At 36.5% G+C, this 18925-nt stretch overlaps 1 protein-coding gene across 33 annotated transcripts in view; it reads left to right on the top strand.

Moving 5' to 3' along the window:
• Positions 1-4864: 4864 nt before the first annotated feature.
• Positions 4865-18925, top strand: part of RIMS1 (regulating synaptic membrane exocytosis 1) — a 417183-nt gene continuing 403122 nt past the window's right edge. For 30 of the 33 annotated variants that reach the window (XR_002467639.3, XR_002467641.3, XR_002467637.3 and 27 more), the window contains exon 1: positions 12100-12318. Coding sequence is in view for 29 of the 33 variants with exons in the window: in XM_077782342.1 (XP_077638468.1) it covers positions 12114-12318 (205 nt within the window). In the remaining 4 variants the exon portion in view is untranslated. Of the gene's footprint in view, positions 5499-8913; positions 9255-11446; positions 12319-18925 lie in introns of those variants that run through there. The other 3 variants (XM_021553838.3, XM_021554103.3, XM_021553953.3) reach the window with 3 other exon arrangements.

The raw sequence follows: 18925 nt of genomic DNA, 5'->3' as shown, positions 1-18925 counted from the left end.
TCCAAGTGGTCAGAGAAGAATTCTGTCAAGCTTCATTGCAGAGATCACTGCAGTGATATGATCCTGCAATATGTCAAAAGTATGCTTTTTTCTTCTCCTAAACATTTTGTTCTTCCAAACAGGATTTTAGGCATTTGTTATAACTGACAGATCCAAATGTGCTGCACATGCTCCCTTATGTTCCTTTGGCAGCTTGTTACATCATCCATAAAAATCTTCGTCTTAACCCGATTTCACTCTGCTGTATTTTCAGCCCATTCCCATTAGGAGTATTCCTTAACTGCCAGCCATTCTATGTTGCCTTCTCTTCCTATTTAAAGCCAGTAATAATCCTCCTCTTCCTCACAGCCCCAGTGTTTTTGCATCATGTCTTCATAGTGCTCTGTTTGTCTCAGCTCCGCTGTCTCTTCCTGTGGATCCAAGCAGTGTCTGTAAGCGTTGCTCTTTTCCTCTGTTCATTTTTCTTTCCCCTGAATTGCCTCTGCAGACAGAGGTGCCCAGAACAGATCTCCTGGTGACCCCATGCTCCTGGTGTCTGTCAAGGCCAGTATGTTCTTCTGATTGACTCAACAGTGATAGGCATTGTACAGGTTGGAAACCCCAGATACATGTTTTAGGTAGACAGCCTCTCAAACCTAAAGTGGATGCCATCAGCTATTCACATCTTACTTCAACACGGGATAGAGACCTAATCTCTGAAATCTCTGGAGATATCTTTGTGTGTGTATATATATGTATATATATATATATATACACATATATGCTATAAATATAATACAACTTTGTTCTTACTATATCATATTGGAAGTTTTCCAGCACTCAGTCCCTCCACCAGCTTTTTGGTAGAAGGAATCTTAAGCTCTTGGATAGCTGAGGAAGTGCTGTTCATGGTGTATAATCTGGGAATAAAATGGGTCAGCTGTGGGCTGTGGGCTTCCTACAGCCCCTCACGTGAGCACAGAGCCTCTCCACTCAGATCTTCAGGTGATAGGTATGGTTTGCTTTAGAGCCGAAACCTGTGTAGATAGTGAGACAAAAAAGAGGCAGACCTAGCAGTAAGGTATGTAACGTAGCTGAACAACAATAAGGCTATTATCAGTGCTTTATTCTTTAGAGTTTCACAGAGTTTTAGATGTTTGAAGGTGTCTCTGGAGGACATTGAGTCCAAATCCTTGCCTGGAGCAGGCTCAAGTAGATCAGGTTTCCAGTACTGTGTTCTTTAGGGTTTTGAATATTTCTCCAAACATGTAGAATCCATAGCACTATTTTTAATATATTTTGGTGTATGTCTAAGAATAAAAAATAAAAAATTATTTCATGCATAAATTCTGCTATGACCTACACCAGTTTACCCACTCATTTCCTTTCCATGAGTTTTTTAATGAATAATTATATGTGTATATATAAAAGATGTATAAAAGAAGAGTATAAAAAGATAAATAATGGTGCTGTAGTGAAAGCTCCCACAGAAATTATGAACATACCCATCCACTATTAAAGACAGTCTGGTTCTGAGCATTTCCATATTTTTACTGTGGTTTGTAAATATATAAATGGATAAATAGAATTGTGCCCGTTTTATAAATAGCAACCAAAACTTTATGTCAGTCCTGACTGTAAAGCTGTTGCATGCCATTGACCTTATTTTGTCAGATTTCTGTACTGTAAAAAAAAAAAAAAAAAAAAATTGTTCTCTGTGTATCTGTAACTATGGGAACTATTAAGTGATTAAGAAGAGTACACCTTCTGTGGCTCATCAAGGCAGCCAAATGTTCAAATAGATATACAAAACCTTTTAGGTTTTTTTTGAAGAAGGTTAGAAGAATACATAAAAATTATCAGTGAGATAATAATTTCTAGGGTAACTTAATGGTCTGTGAAAAATGGATATTGATGTTACAGAACATGTGACTAGCAATTCATGGCTACTATGTTATCAGAAGAAATGGAAAGAAATTCAGGCAAGATAAACAAAGTTGAAAAATGATCTAATTTATGAGGAAAGCAATTTATTCTTGCTTTAGAAAATCACAGCTGTAACCATGAGAATGCACTTTTTGTGGTATTTTTTTAGTACCATGTGTTAACTAATTTCTTTGTGTAGCAGATTTAGAAAAGAACTTTCAGGGGAAGAATATTTAAATTACTGTATGCAAATGTGCTGGTGTGAATTTTTAGACACAACTCCCGCCTTCACCACTAGTAATTTTGCTTTCTTCCTTGAAGTCCAAAGATATTCTCAGAGAAGTACCTTGCACTAGTGTCTGGAACATGGCTATGTGCTGTTTCACATTGTTACTTTATAGTTGCCTAAGTGTCTGCATTCCAACACTCAGTTTGCTGCAGGATTATTCTAGATAATGTTTAATTTTGGGGTAAGTTTTTGGCAGCTTTCTGAAAGATTGGCAGCAGTAGCTGAGAGATTTTGGCAGAAGGGCATGTGAAGAAAGTCAGGTGTTTTTTCTTTTCTTTTTAAATCTTGAAATGACTAGTAACATTGTTGCTAGCAGCAGTTGCAACAAAACTAGCATGAAATGCCCTTTTGATGTTAACTCCTTGAATCACTGCTCCACTGCATATTTTTCCCTTCCTTTAGGCAGTTTTTAGCTGTGGATTTAGGAACCTAGGCCAGGAACATGATTAGGACCAGTACATCAGCTGTGGGCTCAGTTGCCTAAAAGTAGACATCCGTTGCCATTTTTTATGCTTTATGTACATAAGACACATACATATGGCTGGCACATGGGCCCTAAATCCTGTGGCAGCAAGGTGGGATATGCTGACTTACTGCTACAGGCACTAGGCTATCATTAGACACAGGATCTTGTTTTATTTCACTGTTTCTATGTGAAACTGAGTGGAATCTCTTTGGCTGGAGACCTAAATACCTGACATGCTTATAGTAAATTCAGTGGAGACAGATTTACTTACTTTTATGACAGACTTAGTTACTTTTAGGCATCTTACTTCAATCCTTCTTGGTACACATAGAATCTAATCTGAAAATGTAACTTCTCAGTTAACTGAAAGGCAAGCAGAAAAAGAGTAGGAGGTGCAGTCTCTTGTGCAAGTGGAAAATTCTGGTAAGGCAGACTTCTAAACATCCCTCCTTGAAGCTCTCAGTCAAGCTTGTAAATGGCACCATAAGATTTAAGGCAACAAGCAGTTCTGTGAGTAGCCTAATTTCCTATGAACATGTCTTGTGGTTGAATTGCCATGTCGATTCTGTGATGCCAAAAGAGGTTGCACTAATGAAATATTTATAGGACTTTTATAGAGCTTCATGTTTTATGTACCTTTTAAGAATATAATCACCTGAAAACTTCCATACCTGTGCAAATTTTTATTGCATTGTCCAGTGAGGTAGCACATTATTGTAGGGTGCAGACAGAAAATAGGGAAGAACCCAATCAGCTGTCTGCAAAATCTTCCTTTTTTTTTTGCCAAACTGGAATAAAATATCTAGCTGAAAAGCTGAATTCTGAAGAAAGTCTGCTCTGGAAGAAGCAGATTCCATAGGAATGGAAGAACAGAGAGTACTAAATTAAAATGGCTTATTGTCACTTTCCTGAAATGGCTGAGCCCTGTATGTCTGATGACCATCAGCATGGGCAAAGTGGTCCTCTCCCTGATTGAAGAGGTGGACAGCAGACAATTGCATAGTCCTGTTGAGCCCTTCAGTCTAGAGAGAGGCTTTAGAAAAATCAAAACCTAGATTCCTCAGTTACTTCTTTATTAATAAATTAAACATAATCTGGAACTACTCCTAAGTTTTAGAGTATCAGTGTGAGTAAACTGACACAAAGCTACTTGGCACACTCTTGGTCTTCTGCCTTTAGCATTTTCTTGCCAGCTTTTCCTGGGAGGTGGGGAGTTGGAGTGTTCTGCAGTGCACCTCCAGGAAGCAACTTGTTTGGACACCTTGCTTTGAAGTACATCACAGACCCTAGCACAGAGACTGATTATTTTGTGTCATTTGGCTTCAGTGCTCAAAAATGTTTCTGTGCAGGTCTAGTGTGCCAGTATTGTCATTTCAAGATATAATTTAATGGGAGATCGTGAGGCAGTGCTGTAGGTAAAACACACCCTTATCCCCATTTGCTTTTGTTTCTGGTCACATGATTTCACTACTCATCGTTCCCTCCATGAAAAAAAATAGATGTGACAGAGAATGAAACCAATTTAAGAAAATACAGATAAGTTTCTGCAATGGTTTTACATACAAATGGCTCCTGGGAGAACCTGACCATCAAGAAACAGTATAGAAGTGAGTATGTGGAACAGGGAACCTTCCTGTGAGCAAGAAAGGAAAAGAACAAACCCAGATAGGAAGAAAGAGGAGGGAGTTGGGGAGAAGACCTTCCTTTTTTGCTGAGCAGGATCTATTGGATGCACCCAGCTGTCTGTACATTTGAAAAATATATTTAATGTAAACTTGGACTCAGGAGCACACATTCATTAGAAAGGCAAGAGTTGTTTAAGATTTTGGACTAATGTAGGTATTCAAGCAGATTTCAGCTTTATTTATTTATATTTTAATGGAGTGAAGCAATCACAACATTTAGCTAGGATATTATTAAAAAAATAATTCTGCTATAGCAGAAGAGATAAATGCAATGCTGTATAATAATTTCATGGTTTGCTGCATGTTTTTATGTTATCTCAGAAACATTAAATGATGCATAAGCTAACTTAATTTTGTGAATGAAAATTTTGTAGGAGGTAATTGTTATTGTTTCTTCTCTTTGACTTTCAAGAGATAAGTTGTAGGGTGCTGGTAGAGCTCTGCTGAAGTTAATGGTTCCTCAGGCAGTGAAGAGGGTCTGGCTAATTAGAATTGTCTGAAATAACCAGTGTCTTCCAAAAGTGTGTAGAAGGAATGTACATTAAATCAACAACCTCAAAAAATGTAGTGTGTACACCCTTCAGAAGTGAAATAATTAAGGTAGTGTGAAGGTTCAGTAAGGAATAGCTTGTGGCCTGCTCTATTAGCACACTTGTTACCTAATTTGCTGCATAGGCATGAAGCAGGATGCATGGGAGTCATCCTAACTGTGGGATTTCAATTTCTAAACTCAGGAAGCATAAAGGAGTGTGTTCTTTATGGACCCTCCTCAGAATCCTGGCTTGGGTGAAGGATTTGGGGAACTTGCTCTGACCTCAGTCTGAATTTTGCCTGGCATGTGTCACATAAATTTAGTATAAACTTTGTGCCCCCAACAATGTGACTTTAGCCTCCCAGTGCATGTTTGGAAGTTTCCAAATTTGAATTTGAAAAAAAGCCTTTTTTCTGCATTCTAAAGTGCAGGTTTGAAATATGTAATTGTGTAGAATTGTTCTTGTTTTTGTAACTGAAAATGCTTTTTCTGTGTGTATAGTTATATATTATATATATATATTCCTTACTATGGGCTCTTTCAAGTTGGAATTTCATGTTGTGTTAGTACAGGAATACTGTTCCTCCTCATTGTGGATCACATTCAGCAGTACCTGTAAGAGTAAGTTTGAGGCGTATTTTTTCTGTGAATGAAATATTCTGCCACACGAGGGCAAGCATGGGATCCTTCTAGCATGTTTTCACGCAGCCTGTCAAGTTTCCACATGAATCTGTGTGGGAACTGTTGACCCACGTGTGCTGAGTCCTGTGTGTGCCACTGGTCTTTTTTGTTATGTAGCAGTAAAGCCCAGAACCCTTTGCTATGCTGTGAAAATGCACCTTTTTCCAGAGCCATGCATATGAACCCCGTGAATGAAGAACACGCTTTTACTGGTTCTCTTGGATAGCTTCACGTGTGAAATTGCATTGACGTGTGCAAGGATGCAATAAACCAGAAACAAGGCCAGAAACAAAAACCAGACTCTGGATGTCTTGAATGCCCTAATGTAGCATTTCATCAGAGCTCACTGTCCAGAGGAGAGTAAACAGAAACTGTGTTTGAAGCGACAGGCCAGAGCAAAATTGTCTTACAGTCTTCATTTTACTGATGCACCGTGTGGAGGTCCAGAAGCCACATTAGAGAAGTGTAATCCTTCATCAGAGCATTTGTTTGGTTGCCTAACATCTGTGGATTGTTAAGATAAGTTATTACGCAGACCTGCTTTAGTTTAGATTAGTTTGGACCACATCCCAGTATATTCAATCAGGATATAATTCCTGCATGCTGCTGAATTGCTTGCTCCACATACTTCTCTAAAAATGTTTTTCAATATACAGTTTTGTCACTGAAACTCTTCTGTCACCTCAATTTTTGATTTTTTTTTTTTCCTCTTAAAGAAGAGCTTATATTATTTTTCCTTTTGGACTGAAAAGATCTCAAGACAACTGTATCATTTTTAATTCCTGAAGAGATTCCTAAACAGGGGTCGTAATATATAGCTTCTATGTGAGTATAATACAGATTTCCTACGTGTGCAATCTGTGGTGATTGGTATGTACTGTGTCCAAGAGGCAGAGTTTAAAAATAGCTGTAAGAAAATGGGTTTGTATTTACTTGTCTAGTATTTCTTTTTTCAGTAGCCTTTATTTTTCGGAGTCTCTTTGTGCACTAACTATTCTTATTTGTTTGTATCTCATAATATTTTGCATAAAATTAATTACAGTGTCAAAGATAATTATGGAAATTAACAGAATTTTCTTGAATTTTATTACATAATTTATACATATTTAAATTATTAAATACATTAAGTTGTAAAGGAAGTATGTTACTAGGTTTGCATACATACACATGTGTGCAATTTAATTAGGATAATTTACTTTTGCTTAAATATTTCTTATTCTTTAAACAAACTCTAGTTGATTAATTTTTTTATTTACACTTTTTTCAACCTTTCTTGGAAACTGATAAAATACAAGTAATGTCAATTTTTTGTTACTGACTTTGGTTTATAGCATTGACATAGATTTTATACACAGAACACTTGCATACACACTTTTGCTGTCTAATGAACTAACAGCTGTGCCAGATCCTATAAAAGCATTTTTAAATGTGGCTTTTTTCCTTTAGCCTTGCTGTGTTTTTGAATACCTGTAATAATAATCTGATAGACTAAAAGTCTGTTCTATTTAGAACACATAGTCTAATAAACTAAATTGCTGGTTTTTGAGGTGTACTAGATGAAATAAATTAGACATTTTGGAATCAAGGATCTTTTTTTTGTTTGTTTTTTAAAGGTCTAGAATTTATCTTTGTCAAAGCTGTTGTTTCTATTGTCCTACTGAGTGTTACTTGTTTTTATCATGATATATGTTTATGCCCCTGTTGGAATAATTGTAGCTTTTGATTAAGGTTTGGTCTTTTTAAACTGATTTATTAGTAGATATTTTATTATCCTTCTTAAATAGAAGAAATATAACAGTCATCTTTTGATGAAGGTACAATCCTGACTGAGGGTAAAGAGTTGGATGTCTTCTCTTTGTGGTTTGACCAAACAGTGCAGGAATGCACTTGCAAGTTCTGATGTAGTTTTCAGACCTAAAAAGATAATCTATTCTAGAGTGTTTTAAATAAATGTTAATTATTTTAAATATGTAAAATTCCTAAAGTTTTCATTGTGCCTTGTAAGCCATGCACTACCTCCACAGGCCAGTGAGTCAAAGAGCTCAGTAATAGAACTTTGTCCTGTTTCAAGTTCTTCCATGAAGTGTTTTTACTCTTCTTTTTTTATTTTAAGTACTGTATAATTTTGTGACTGTTGCATCATTCCTGTGTTTACACAAAATATTTCAAGCATATTTTTCCTCCCAACTTTTGTCATCATTCTTAGCTTCATTGCAATTTTACCCATTCCTATATGCTTTCCATATTAAATTAATATATTTTCTTTACCATTTTCCCTAATAATAATCTGCTTTGTTTCCTCTCATCTCTATTTTTATTTCTGAAAAAAATCCTTTCTCTTCTATATCCTTCATGCATTTTGCCTGTTTTTTCTTCTTTCTGAAAACTGCTTTTTTATTGTCTCAATTTTTTCTTTAATTTTCACATATTTTAGTCTTGATTAACCATTTATTTTTCTGGTTGAGTTGCTCTTGTACATAAGACTGTACCTACAGTATACGGGCTGGAAACATAGAGTCTTGCTTTAATGTGTGTGCTCTTGTATATCTGTGTGTAAGAAATGAAACCCCCAATTAAAAAAAAAAACAAAATACTGGGCACCACAGTCTAGGCACACAACTTAATTGTGATTTACTGGGACACATGTTTGCTAATTTATTATTTGCAGCTATAACTCAAAAAGATTATGATGATAATTTGCAAGTATTACAAAATATGGTATTTCTGCATTGTTTTCACTGGTGTATTTAGTTTTCTATTAGTAGATTTCTTAAGTTTTACTTTTCACCTCTAAGTAATTGCAGTAGGTGTAGCTAAAATAATTCATGGTACATAATGAATTTATTTGCAGGACAATGTGGAGTCATTTAATGTGAGAATATTATTTCACAAGAAAATACCATGTCAATTTTCTGTGACCACAGAAGTTGGGAGTTAGCTGGGCAGGACACTGCCCCTTGAGGTGCAAGTCCTGTTTAGAGTCTGGTGGGATTGTCTGTCCTGACAGTGATCCACACCAGTGGAAAAAACCCAACCCACTCCCTGCTGCATCAACCCCCCCAACAAGCACGGTCACGTTGTCAGTGTCTATTCAGAGGAGAACTAGGGCTGGGCTGAGGGAGGATTGCCACAGGTAGGACTGATGTATATTGACAACACATTTTGGAGAAGCTCGCATAGCATGTGCCTGCAGGATGCTTGGCTCTAGCCAGTGCAGAAGCATGTTGTGGGTCTGTCACGAGCACCAGCCTCACTAGCTCAGAGAGCCAGAGGTCGTACCTGCTCGGCGGTAGTGAGCATGCATTGCAGGCTCTGGGAGGCAGCTGCACTGACTCTTCTTGTTGTCTTCAACTAGGTTATGTGGGTATGCAATTTATGTCGAAAGCAACAAGAAATCCTAACGAAATCTGGAGCGTGGTTTTTTGGAAGTGGACCACAGCCGTCACCCAGTCAGGACGGAACGCTGAGCGATACGGCGACGGGCGCAAGCTCGGATACACCGAGAGAAAAGAAAGCAAGACTTCAAGAGCGATCGAGGTCACAGACTCCCTTAAGTACAGCAGCTGCCTCATCACAGGAAATCTCTTCTTCCAGTGTGCAGCCTGACCGTAGGAAAGGAGCAGAAGTGTCACAGCCAGCTATGGGCCCGGACCAAAAGCAAGCTTCAAGGTCTAGAAGTGAACCTCCAAAAGAGAGGTAATGCTTTCTGTCTAGATAAAGCCTACAATGCTAAATGCTAGTTCAATTGGGCCTCCTGTATGTTTACTACTATGCAAAAACAAAGAGTAAATTGATTTACTCACCAGGGAAGGATAAAGTTTTGCTAGCAAGTGCATTGTCTAATTTGATCCATGCAACAAAAATGAGAAAAAAATTATATGTTATGGATATTTCCATAGACTTCAATGCATTTTCATGTACACTTTGAATATAGAATTGTAGGTTGCTTTTAAATTTTAAATTTGACTCGTATTTTAAAGTTACTAAGCAAAGGGCAAGCCTTTAATGTTCTTGAATTTTTAAAGCAACACTCTCCTGAAAAATCCACACCTAAGCAATCAGAAAACACCCTGTGGAATTCTTTCAGATAACCTTATATTTTATCTCTTCATCAATTATATTTCCAATTTTATTGTTATAAATAATACAGTTAAAAGACCTCATTTAAAAATATGAAGTTAACATTCGTGTAGAAGAGCAATAGTACCTTCTTGAATTCAGAGCAAGTTGTTTGCAAGAATAAAGCAACCAGAAGCAAACTATTTTAAGTGAGTAAATGAGGTAGTTCCTGAGCTGAATTCTGTGTGATGAACGGGTTGAGGAGTAGCAAATCAGGAGGCTAATGCAACGAAAAAGTTGCTGTTCTTTTGGCTGCAGCCTGGCAGATGGTGGAGCAGTTGAGGAGAGAGACTGTGACAAAACAAGAATCTGCCATAGAAGATCTTCCAGATTCTGGCCAGAATGGTTGATGATTTTTTTCCCCCTAGCTATTGGAGCTGAAAATGGATGATGAGCAGTGGCTAGTAACTTACTGTGTGGGTGAGATCTGTCTGGGTTTAACTGTACCAAATTCAGGTTAGTGTTACATATATGTATTGTGTAAGTGATGCCCTCCCATAATTCTGTTGACTTTTGTCCCTCAATACAGGGAAGGCCCCCAGAGCAGTTGTAACTTTTAGGGCAGCAAAACACTTTATATTTCTGCTTTGCTGCCCAAAACTGAGATGTTCATATTAGTTTTACAAAATTAGTGTTCATTACTTCATCACTGAGAATTTCAAACTAATTCCAAGCACTCTGATTAAAGACTATCTGTAGTATGTTCAGGTCCCATTAATTACCAAAAACCCTGGAGGAACGGGAGATGGGAAAAGAAAAAAAAGGAGAAGGGAGCTTAATGTGATTGATGTCCAACTTTGTTCCTTGTGAGGGTCTTTGATATGTAATCCAAAGAAGTGTCAGTTGTGGAAGGGAAGATTCAGTGCCACAAAACAAAGTTCTAGTGACTTCATCCTGGTGTGCATTCTTCTCAAATACACTGTATAGCTGTGTTCCTCCTTCTTCAATTCATATGTGAACTGCTAAATGAAAGGCAATTGGAATGATAAGAGAAATAAAAATATCCAGCATAAGGGAATTTTATGATTATTTGGTTTACTTATTGGCTTTCAGAATATGAAAGAGAAAAAAAAATATAATGCAGCCTCATTATTTATTGTTTTGTACATATGTCTGCATAGAGAAATAAACTTCTTGTCCTCTTTTATTATTGGAGAAAGGAATGCCATTAATTTATCTCAAGAAATCAATTTGCTTTCCTTTACATGCTTCTGGAATGGGCACTTCTTTTTAGACCTTCAAAGATAAATCAAACTAGTTTAAATACTATTTCTGGATATATTATCTTTTGCATATTTTTATATCTATATTACTTCTTTCTGAAATATTATTGTTGTAGATACTCCATTTGGTGGTATTTATATCCATGCTGTCAGGGCACTTGAAGTGAATTGCGTGGTTAATCTGTAACTCTCATGACTGCTGACAGAAAAATAAAGAGCACACTCCAGTACTCTGTCATAATTCTGCAGTTACTGCAAAGACAACTCTAGGTCTTCTTACTTACGTGGGTAAATTATCCATGTCAATATCTGTTTTTGATTTTACTCATTAATTGGACCATTCATAATTATCTTTTTGTGGACTCTGGGAGTTGTTTGCTGTTGGAAAATAAAATTAAGATGGAAGGATTAATAGATTTAAATGTGTTAAGTATTTTCTGCTTTTCCATAGCTTATCCTGGTTTTGAATTTTTTTTCCATAACTGTATGCAATTATTTCTATTTTCCATTCAATTCTTCATATTACTGTACTCCTTTTCATTGTAGGAAGAAGGCAGTATTGGTTTCTGACCAGAATGGCAAAGGTGTAAAGAGTGAGCGTAAGCGTGTGCCAAAATCCTCACTTCAAAAAGAAGGACCAACAGATGACAGGGAGCGTAAAGAGCGGCATGAAGGTAGAAGGCTGGAGAAAGGCAAGTCACAGGATTACCCAGACTTGCCAGAGAAACTTGAGGAAGGCAAAGTGCCTGACGATGAAAAGCAAAGGAAGGAAGATGAATATCATACCCGTTACAGGAGTGACCCCAATCTGGCAAGATACCCTGTAAAACCACACCCTGAGGAGCAGCAGATGCGCATGCACGCCAAAGTTTCTAAAGCACGACACGAGAGAAGACACAGTGATGTAGCTCTGCCACACACAGAAATGGAGGAAGCGGAGGTACCTGAGAATAAATTAGGAAAACGCTCACAATTACAGGGAACTCAGGACAGAAAATCTCTTGTGGAAACTCAGAGGTCGTACTCTATAGACAGAACAGGTGATGTAAGAATTTCTGTTTCTAAACAATTAACTAATCATAGCCCACCAACTCCCAGGCATAGTCCAGTTCCTATAGAACACGTAGAATACAAGAACCACGATTCCTTTATAAAACAGAGCCGCCTTGATCCTAGCTCTGCTATTCTCATGCGAAAAGCAAAGCGGGAGAAAATGGAGACCATGCTAAGGAATGATTCCCTTAGCTCTGACCAGTCGGAATCAGTGCGGCCATCCCCTCCAAAGCCTCATAGAGCAAAAAGAGGCGGAAAGAAAAGGCAGATGTCAGTTAGTAGCTCAGAGGAAGAAGGGGCATCAACACCAGAATATACTAGCTGTGAAGATGTGGAGATAGAAAGTGAAAGTGTCAGTGAAAAAGGTAAGGACTTTTCTGTATATTATGCACATGGCCATGATTTGGGGAAAAAAAAAAATCTGTATTTTTCTCTCTCTTCTCCTCTTTTTAATCATACACTTTTCCCCTTGCCTTTCTTTTTTTTGCCAGTTGAGAAGTGTCTTATACCTGATTACATGTGCTTTACAATGTTTCCTTTTGCATTCTTAGATGAGGTGGTTACAGGTAGCATCAGCTGATGAGTTTCCTTTTCATTCTCTTCCCTCTTTCACCTGGAAGTGACAGAATTCAAGGGTTCTAGTCTACTCTCTTGATGATATCTGCACTCCTTTGGTCATTACTTCATTATTTTGTCTATATGTAGAACAGTTTTCTGTGGATGGATTGAAATTAAAAGTGACTTCTGTAATGATCAAAGGAGACCATTATAAAGCATCATAAGATATGCAAATTTTTACTTCATTTAATAAAATATGAAAAATCTGCCAGAGTTCATTGTTACTAAGGACAAGTAGATATGGTGCAAAGGGAGTGTTATGTAGAAAAGAAGTGAGAATTGACAAAATTGTTGTCTAGATGAATATCTTCTCAGGCTAAGAATTATGTTTAAAGTCTTTTATTTCAGTTTGTCTTCATCTGTTGATGGCAACACTCAGCAGCAAGGAGTAAGTTGTAGTACACTGTGCACTTTTAAACAAAGCCTTTCTTGTGGCTGGAAAAGTTAATCAAATTTAGGAACTGTAAGCAGATAAAATAAGCATTGTCAGAAAAGACAGTGGCAGAATTTAGCAACAGTCTTATAAACCTGCTTTGTCTTTAGGTGACAGTACAGTGAGATGAAAGCTTTCTGTGTCTTTGGAAGTAGCTTTTAGCTCCTTACTTTAACTATATGTATTTGTACCTTGAAAGTTTCTTTCTGGTATTCATACTGAAAATGCCAAAGGCTTGTCTGCATTGCCTTTTAGTTCCTGGCACTGTTTCCTGATATGTCTGTGATTCATATATGCTAACCTGTCTGTCTTTATCTGATGTTGTGGTCTCCTAGCATCACCTAAAACTCCAGGAATACATAGCAAAGATAGCAGATTTCTCTCCTATCCCATCTATAATATAATACAATATAATAACCACTTGTTTTAACTTTTGAAGCATGAACTTTTCTATTCAAAATATGGAAGCTTGCTTTTCTGCTCATTTTTAAGGAGGAATGGTCATCATACTCTGAAACTTTATTCCAGATTCCACTCAAACATTAAAAAAAAAAAACAAACCAAAAAACCTCACTTATTTGACTGAATTGTGTCAAATACTGGATTGTATCACACAGAGATTTGTATAGTCTCCATTCTTGGGCATTCTCAAAACCCGAATGGAGAAGGTCCTGAGCAATCTGCTCTGCTGGCACAACTTTTGAGGGAGTGTGTTTGAACTGGGGACTTACAGAGGTCCCTTCCAGTCTCAACTATTCTGTCTTTCTAAGACAACACATCTCTTTCCCTTATTTTGTGGCAATGTTTTAAGCCGACATTTGGATTTGTGTAATTTTCCCTGACTCCATCTGTTGGTAGTAGAAGTCAGTAATACAGCTTTTCTTTTCCATCTTTTTTTGCTTTCATTATGTTTATGAGTTTGAGGTTGCTTATGAAGTAAACAGAAATTCCCATAATCAGTGTATCTTATTCTTATAAACTGAAAGGTTGTTGTTATGTAAGTCAAGTCCAGGCTGAAAGTTACTGATACTGGTATAATGACATTGATGTAGTTGGTGTTATTAGCTGCTTTCCGACTCATGACACTGATCTCAGCTTTTGACCAATTTCCCAGTGTACTGTTAAAACATTAAGGCTTGGATTTTTTCCCTGTAGTGTTATGAATTCCATAGAATTTCAAATGTTGCTAAAGGCTTATATTCTCAATGACCGAATCAAGTTCTTGGTTACCTCCTAGACACATGTTTACAGAGTGGAGACCATGCTTAGTATCATATCAGAGTGCTACCCCACTCTATTTGGATAAAAAATTATTGATAGGAGTATGTTAGGGATCTGTCTGACCACTGACCTCCACATACATGGATTATATGGTTGAGCATTCCGTGGGACTTTGTACCTAAGTAGCAACATAAATGTGTGTGTGTGTGTGTATGGAGGGTTATTCAATGCATTAATTACAGAGGTTTGTTTATTAATTTAATAGCTATGATATTTAGCCATTTTTTTTCTCTGATTTTTGATATGACTTTTCCATAACAAGGATTGTAAATGGAAAGCCTTAGAAGATGGGGGTGCATAGTCCATAAAAAAGAGAGAGGAAATGTGAATAGAAATGAGAAAGCAGAAGCATTTTTGATAGTAAAGTATCCTATTATTTTTACAGTTACATTTTCATCAGTCCTTGAAATACTCTGGAGTATTTAATAAAAATAGATGGAAAGGCAGGAGATTTTATTACCTAAGAAAATATTTTAGAACTCCCTCAGTACTCTAAAAGAATATATGCTACAGTAAAAGGATTTAGTTTTAAATAAATATATATATGCAAATAATTTAAAAATGCTGCTATTATAACCCTGGTCATAATCTCATTCTTTGCAATTTAATAGCATTGTTACAAACTGAGTTTCACCAGAATTTCTTCAGATCTTTGCTTGTGACTTGGGAGAGATACTGCACAGGTTCAAAGTTTATGGTGCTTTACTTTATAAGCCCAGGAGGGTCTGGAATCTATCCTCTCTTATCTAATTGTCAGCTCAGTCAGAAACCTGGTGCCAAAGTAATATAGATGGAGTTAGAAACTTTGAATGGCCCTATAAAACCCCAAAATCTTAAACGTAATGTTTGCATTTGGTGAGTTTTCTGAAGATGAAAGGAGTAAGGTCTCTGAAGATGAAATACAGAAGTCTTTGAGGAACACACCTTAGTAACTGTGGTACCTGAAAGATGCAGCTGTACTTTCCTTGCCAGGAAGACAGCATAGCACATTATTTGATCCAACTAAGTAAGAGCAGATAACATGTGGGCCCTAAAAGCAAGTGTGAATGCACTAGGTGCTAAAAGGCCTTATGTTCTGGTGCACATTTGTCTTTTGTCTGTCCTTGGAGTGAAACATGGGTGAAAAATCAAAACTCTACAATTCTAATAAAGATTTGTAGGGATGGTATGTTTTTATTACAGCACTGGATGCATCTGGGGACTCATTGCCCTTCAATGGACATGTGCACCCTTGAGAACTCCTGATCTTTTTTATTACCTTTAACTAATTTCTGTATGTATTGAATTTCACAATAGGTTCATGTATATCCATTCTGCTGATTTTGTGTTACACTTACAGCTAGTTACACTCATTCTAAGTTTTTGTCAGAAAATACAGAAAGAACTCCTGGGTCACCCTGCAATGTCTGTTTCAAGGATTGAGGAGTCTTTCTTATCTCTTTAGTGTGGAAATGTGCATTTTCTCCTTAGCTGGGGCAACTTTGCTGGTGCTGCAGTTACCAGACTAAACAGCATATTTCACTTCTGCAACTAAGTAATAAAGATGTACTATTTTCAGTTCTATGTTGAACAAATAAAATAAAAGTTTCTGTGAGAAACAGCTTACAGAGATGTTTAAAGGCAAATGATGCCCCAGAGAAAGATACAGTACAGGTAGAGTGGATAAGACAGTATTGAAAATCAATAGCCAAAAATGTCATATAAAGCAGATACTGTGCAAATGTTATTTTTTACCATTTGCATTTCCTAGAAACAGATTAGTATTGCATTACCCTATCTTCTGAGCCCAAAAAGTCTTCAAAAAAGCAGCCTAAGCTAGCTAGTACATCCCCTGCTATTTACTGTAATAATTTATTATGTGTTTCTTCAAAATTATTCAAAAAATAATGCACAAGCACTGGGAGATTACTTTCCAAAAAATAAATGTCTTTTGCAATCCAATGGGATTTTAGTTCTTTGTTGGAGGATCCAAAGATTTGTATCAAATTGTTTCCATGTTGGAGGAAATCTGGAGAAAGAGTTCTTTACAGTGTCCAAAAAAAAAAAAAAATTGATGAGTGTCATCTCAAATTCTTACCAAATTATCTATATCCTTTACAGGACTCTACAGAATGCTGATAATAATTTTCATTCTATTATTAATAGAAGCTGTAGAACTCTTTTTTCTGAAGTCTATAATAGTTGAACGTTAGGTGGACTGTGTTTCTAGTGAAGTCCTGGCAAGGTAAAATCAATCCTTATTGAAAGCATAAATTGCATTCATACTTGTTTCAAAGACAAGCTAGAATAACATAAACCAGATTATTAAAGATTAAATACAGACCTCATTTTAAAAGTAACAGTTTCTATCTACTGCCATCCAGTGAAGAATGCAAATTGTATTTGGCATAAGTTTGAGAAAATGTATTTTCTTTGAAGTTAAAAAATAAGAATTTGTGTAGAACTTAGTGTCCAGATGAGGTTGCATAAAAAATATTATATCCATTGATGGATACAAGAGATACTTCAGAATTTGTCATGCAAGCTTTGAAACTGGAAGATAAAGTATTGTTGGAAATTGGAGCCATGTAGAGGAGGTACAGCTCCAATACTGTTATGTAAATAAATGTGCTAATGATTTTACATTTTGCATATTTATTGTTCATATTTGCCTACATGTATATTTTGTTCACACACTTTAGGCTTGAAATTATGACTAATACTCACAAATTGGTAGTAAAATGTTGAAAACCTAAATACAACTCACTCTGTATATTTGCTAATGGATTTGGGAGTGAGGAGAGGATGATAGAATTGGTGCCTTCTTTAGAAAAGAAACTCCTGAAATGGTTTTCTGATTTCTATCAGTGAAGACATGATTGTTTCATTCATAATGCCTTTCTCACAGTACTGTGAGGAACAAGACAACCCAATTTAATTTAATTTCATTCTTATTACATTAATTTCTGGTTAGAAAATGTTATGGGCAGAGATCTTGCTGTTTTATTGGTTTATTCCCAGGTGTGAGGCAGAGGGTTGTACTCAGGAGGAGAGGATTTGGAGGTCAGGAGCAGAAAGGGATGCTGACAAATATTTCAGTGCTGGCTCAGCTCCAGGAGGAAAGGATCTGGCCCCTTCCTCCATCCTTGTCTGGTGTTTTGAGGGTCTGTTTTGGTCCTTGTGCTTGGGGGTGCTCCCAGAGGAAGGAGAGAATAAATTATATCCTTGCCTTCGTGATTTGTTCCAAGATCTGTAAACATTGTTGACATGGAAGGTAGCTTGGGGGCTAAGAGAGAAACCACACACATGCAGTAGGGCCTATAAAAGAGCCAAAAGAAAACATCAGGAAAGCGCTGTAGAGAAGAGGAGAAATGGTTTGAAAAGTTTTTAGTTAAAGTTTTTGACTGAGATATTTTCACTCTGGAGTGTAGGCAAGTCAAATTGTACAGCAACATCTGTTAGCATATTTTAACATCTGTTTGGACAGTTGGGCATGGAGTTTTAAAACCAGAGCAGAATTTGTTTAAAAGTGCGGCTGAGATTTAATCTAGTGTAAAATAAAATAAGTTTAACTTAGTGTAAAATAAAATAAAAAATATTTTACTTAGTGTAAAATAAATACTTTCTCCTAGGAAGATTGCTGGTTTTTATAAATTATTTCAAATTTATCTTCTAGTCCTTTTGCAGTAATTTAGACATACATCTGATTCAGATTTTAATGGAAATATAATTTAAGATTATCTAGCTTCAGAGTTTTGTTCATTGCTAACATTATTCAATGCTATAAGTATTCAGTGCTTTTGAGCAGCTGAAATTATTTACAGTGCTTGTGGAGCTGTAAATAAGTGCTTGTTGAATTAGAGTTGGGCAGTAAAAAATCTGGTTTGTGTATATGAAATTATTTCAAGTACATGCGTATACAAGCTGAACATGAGTGGGGGAAAAAAGTTAAATCGTTTTTGAGATATCCTGCATTTCAGAGAAATATGTAACTATATAAATGAGGATGCCATGAAGATATGTGGCTGAATTTTCCTCTGAAATCCTAATACATCTCTTTTTCTGGTTTACCTTAGAGAAGGTTATGAGCATGCTGGAGGAAGTTCAGAGGAAAGAGCAAAGTATCACCAAGGTCTATAAAACATGATAAATCAGGAAAGGATTGTGTTGAATAAATCAGGGATGGATTGTGTTGAATAGTTTAGGAAAGAAGTGGGGATAAAAAAAGAAAACAGAAAGTTAAGGAAAACTGTAATCATAATTTCTTACTCAGTTGAAATGGAGGATTCCTGAAAATAAAAATATTTTTCTTCAGAGCCTGCACTGAGATTGCTCTATGTTAGAAATCTGCTGATGATCCTGTGGGCTGAGTTGGGAACATCTGGGACTAAATTCACTGTATCCCTATCTGTACCTTTTTTTCTTTTTCTTTTTTTTTTTTTTTTTTTCGTCAGCCTGTGAGCCATTTCCAGTGCAAATTTACATCATAATCTGATTTTGAAAAAGGAAAAAGTAATGCACCTTTTGACTTATCAAGATGATGGCATAAACCATGAAGTATAGATTTCTTTAATACCTATCTCAGTTGGCAAGACCTTACGTTTCTTTACTATTAATATGCACTATCTTCTAGGTTGCTTGATCTTTCACAAGTTCATGAT

Source organism: Lonchura striata, chromosome 3, assembly GCF_046129695.1.
Source record: "Lonchura striata isolate bLonStr1 chromosome 3, bLonStr1.mat, whole genome shotgun sequence".
In the NCBI taxonomy this organism is placed as follows: domain Eukaryota; kingdom Metazoa; phylum Chordata; class Aves; order Passeriformes; family Estrildidae; genus Lonchura; species Lonchura striata.
This window is presented reverse-complemented; position numbering and strand designations above follow the sequence as displayed.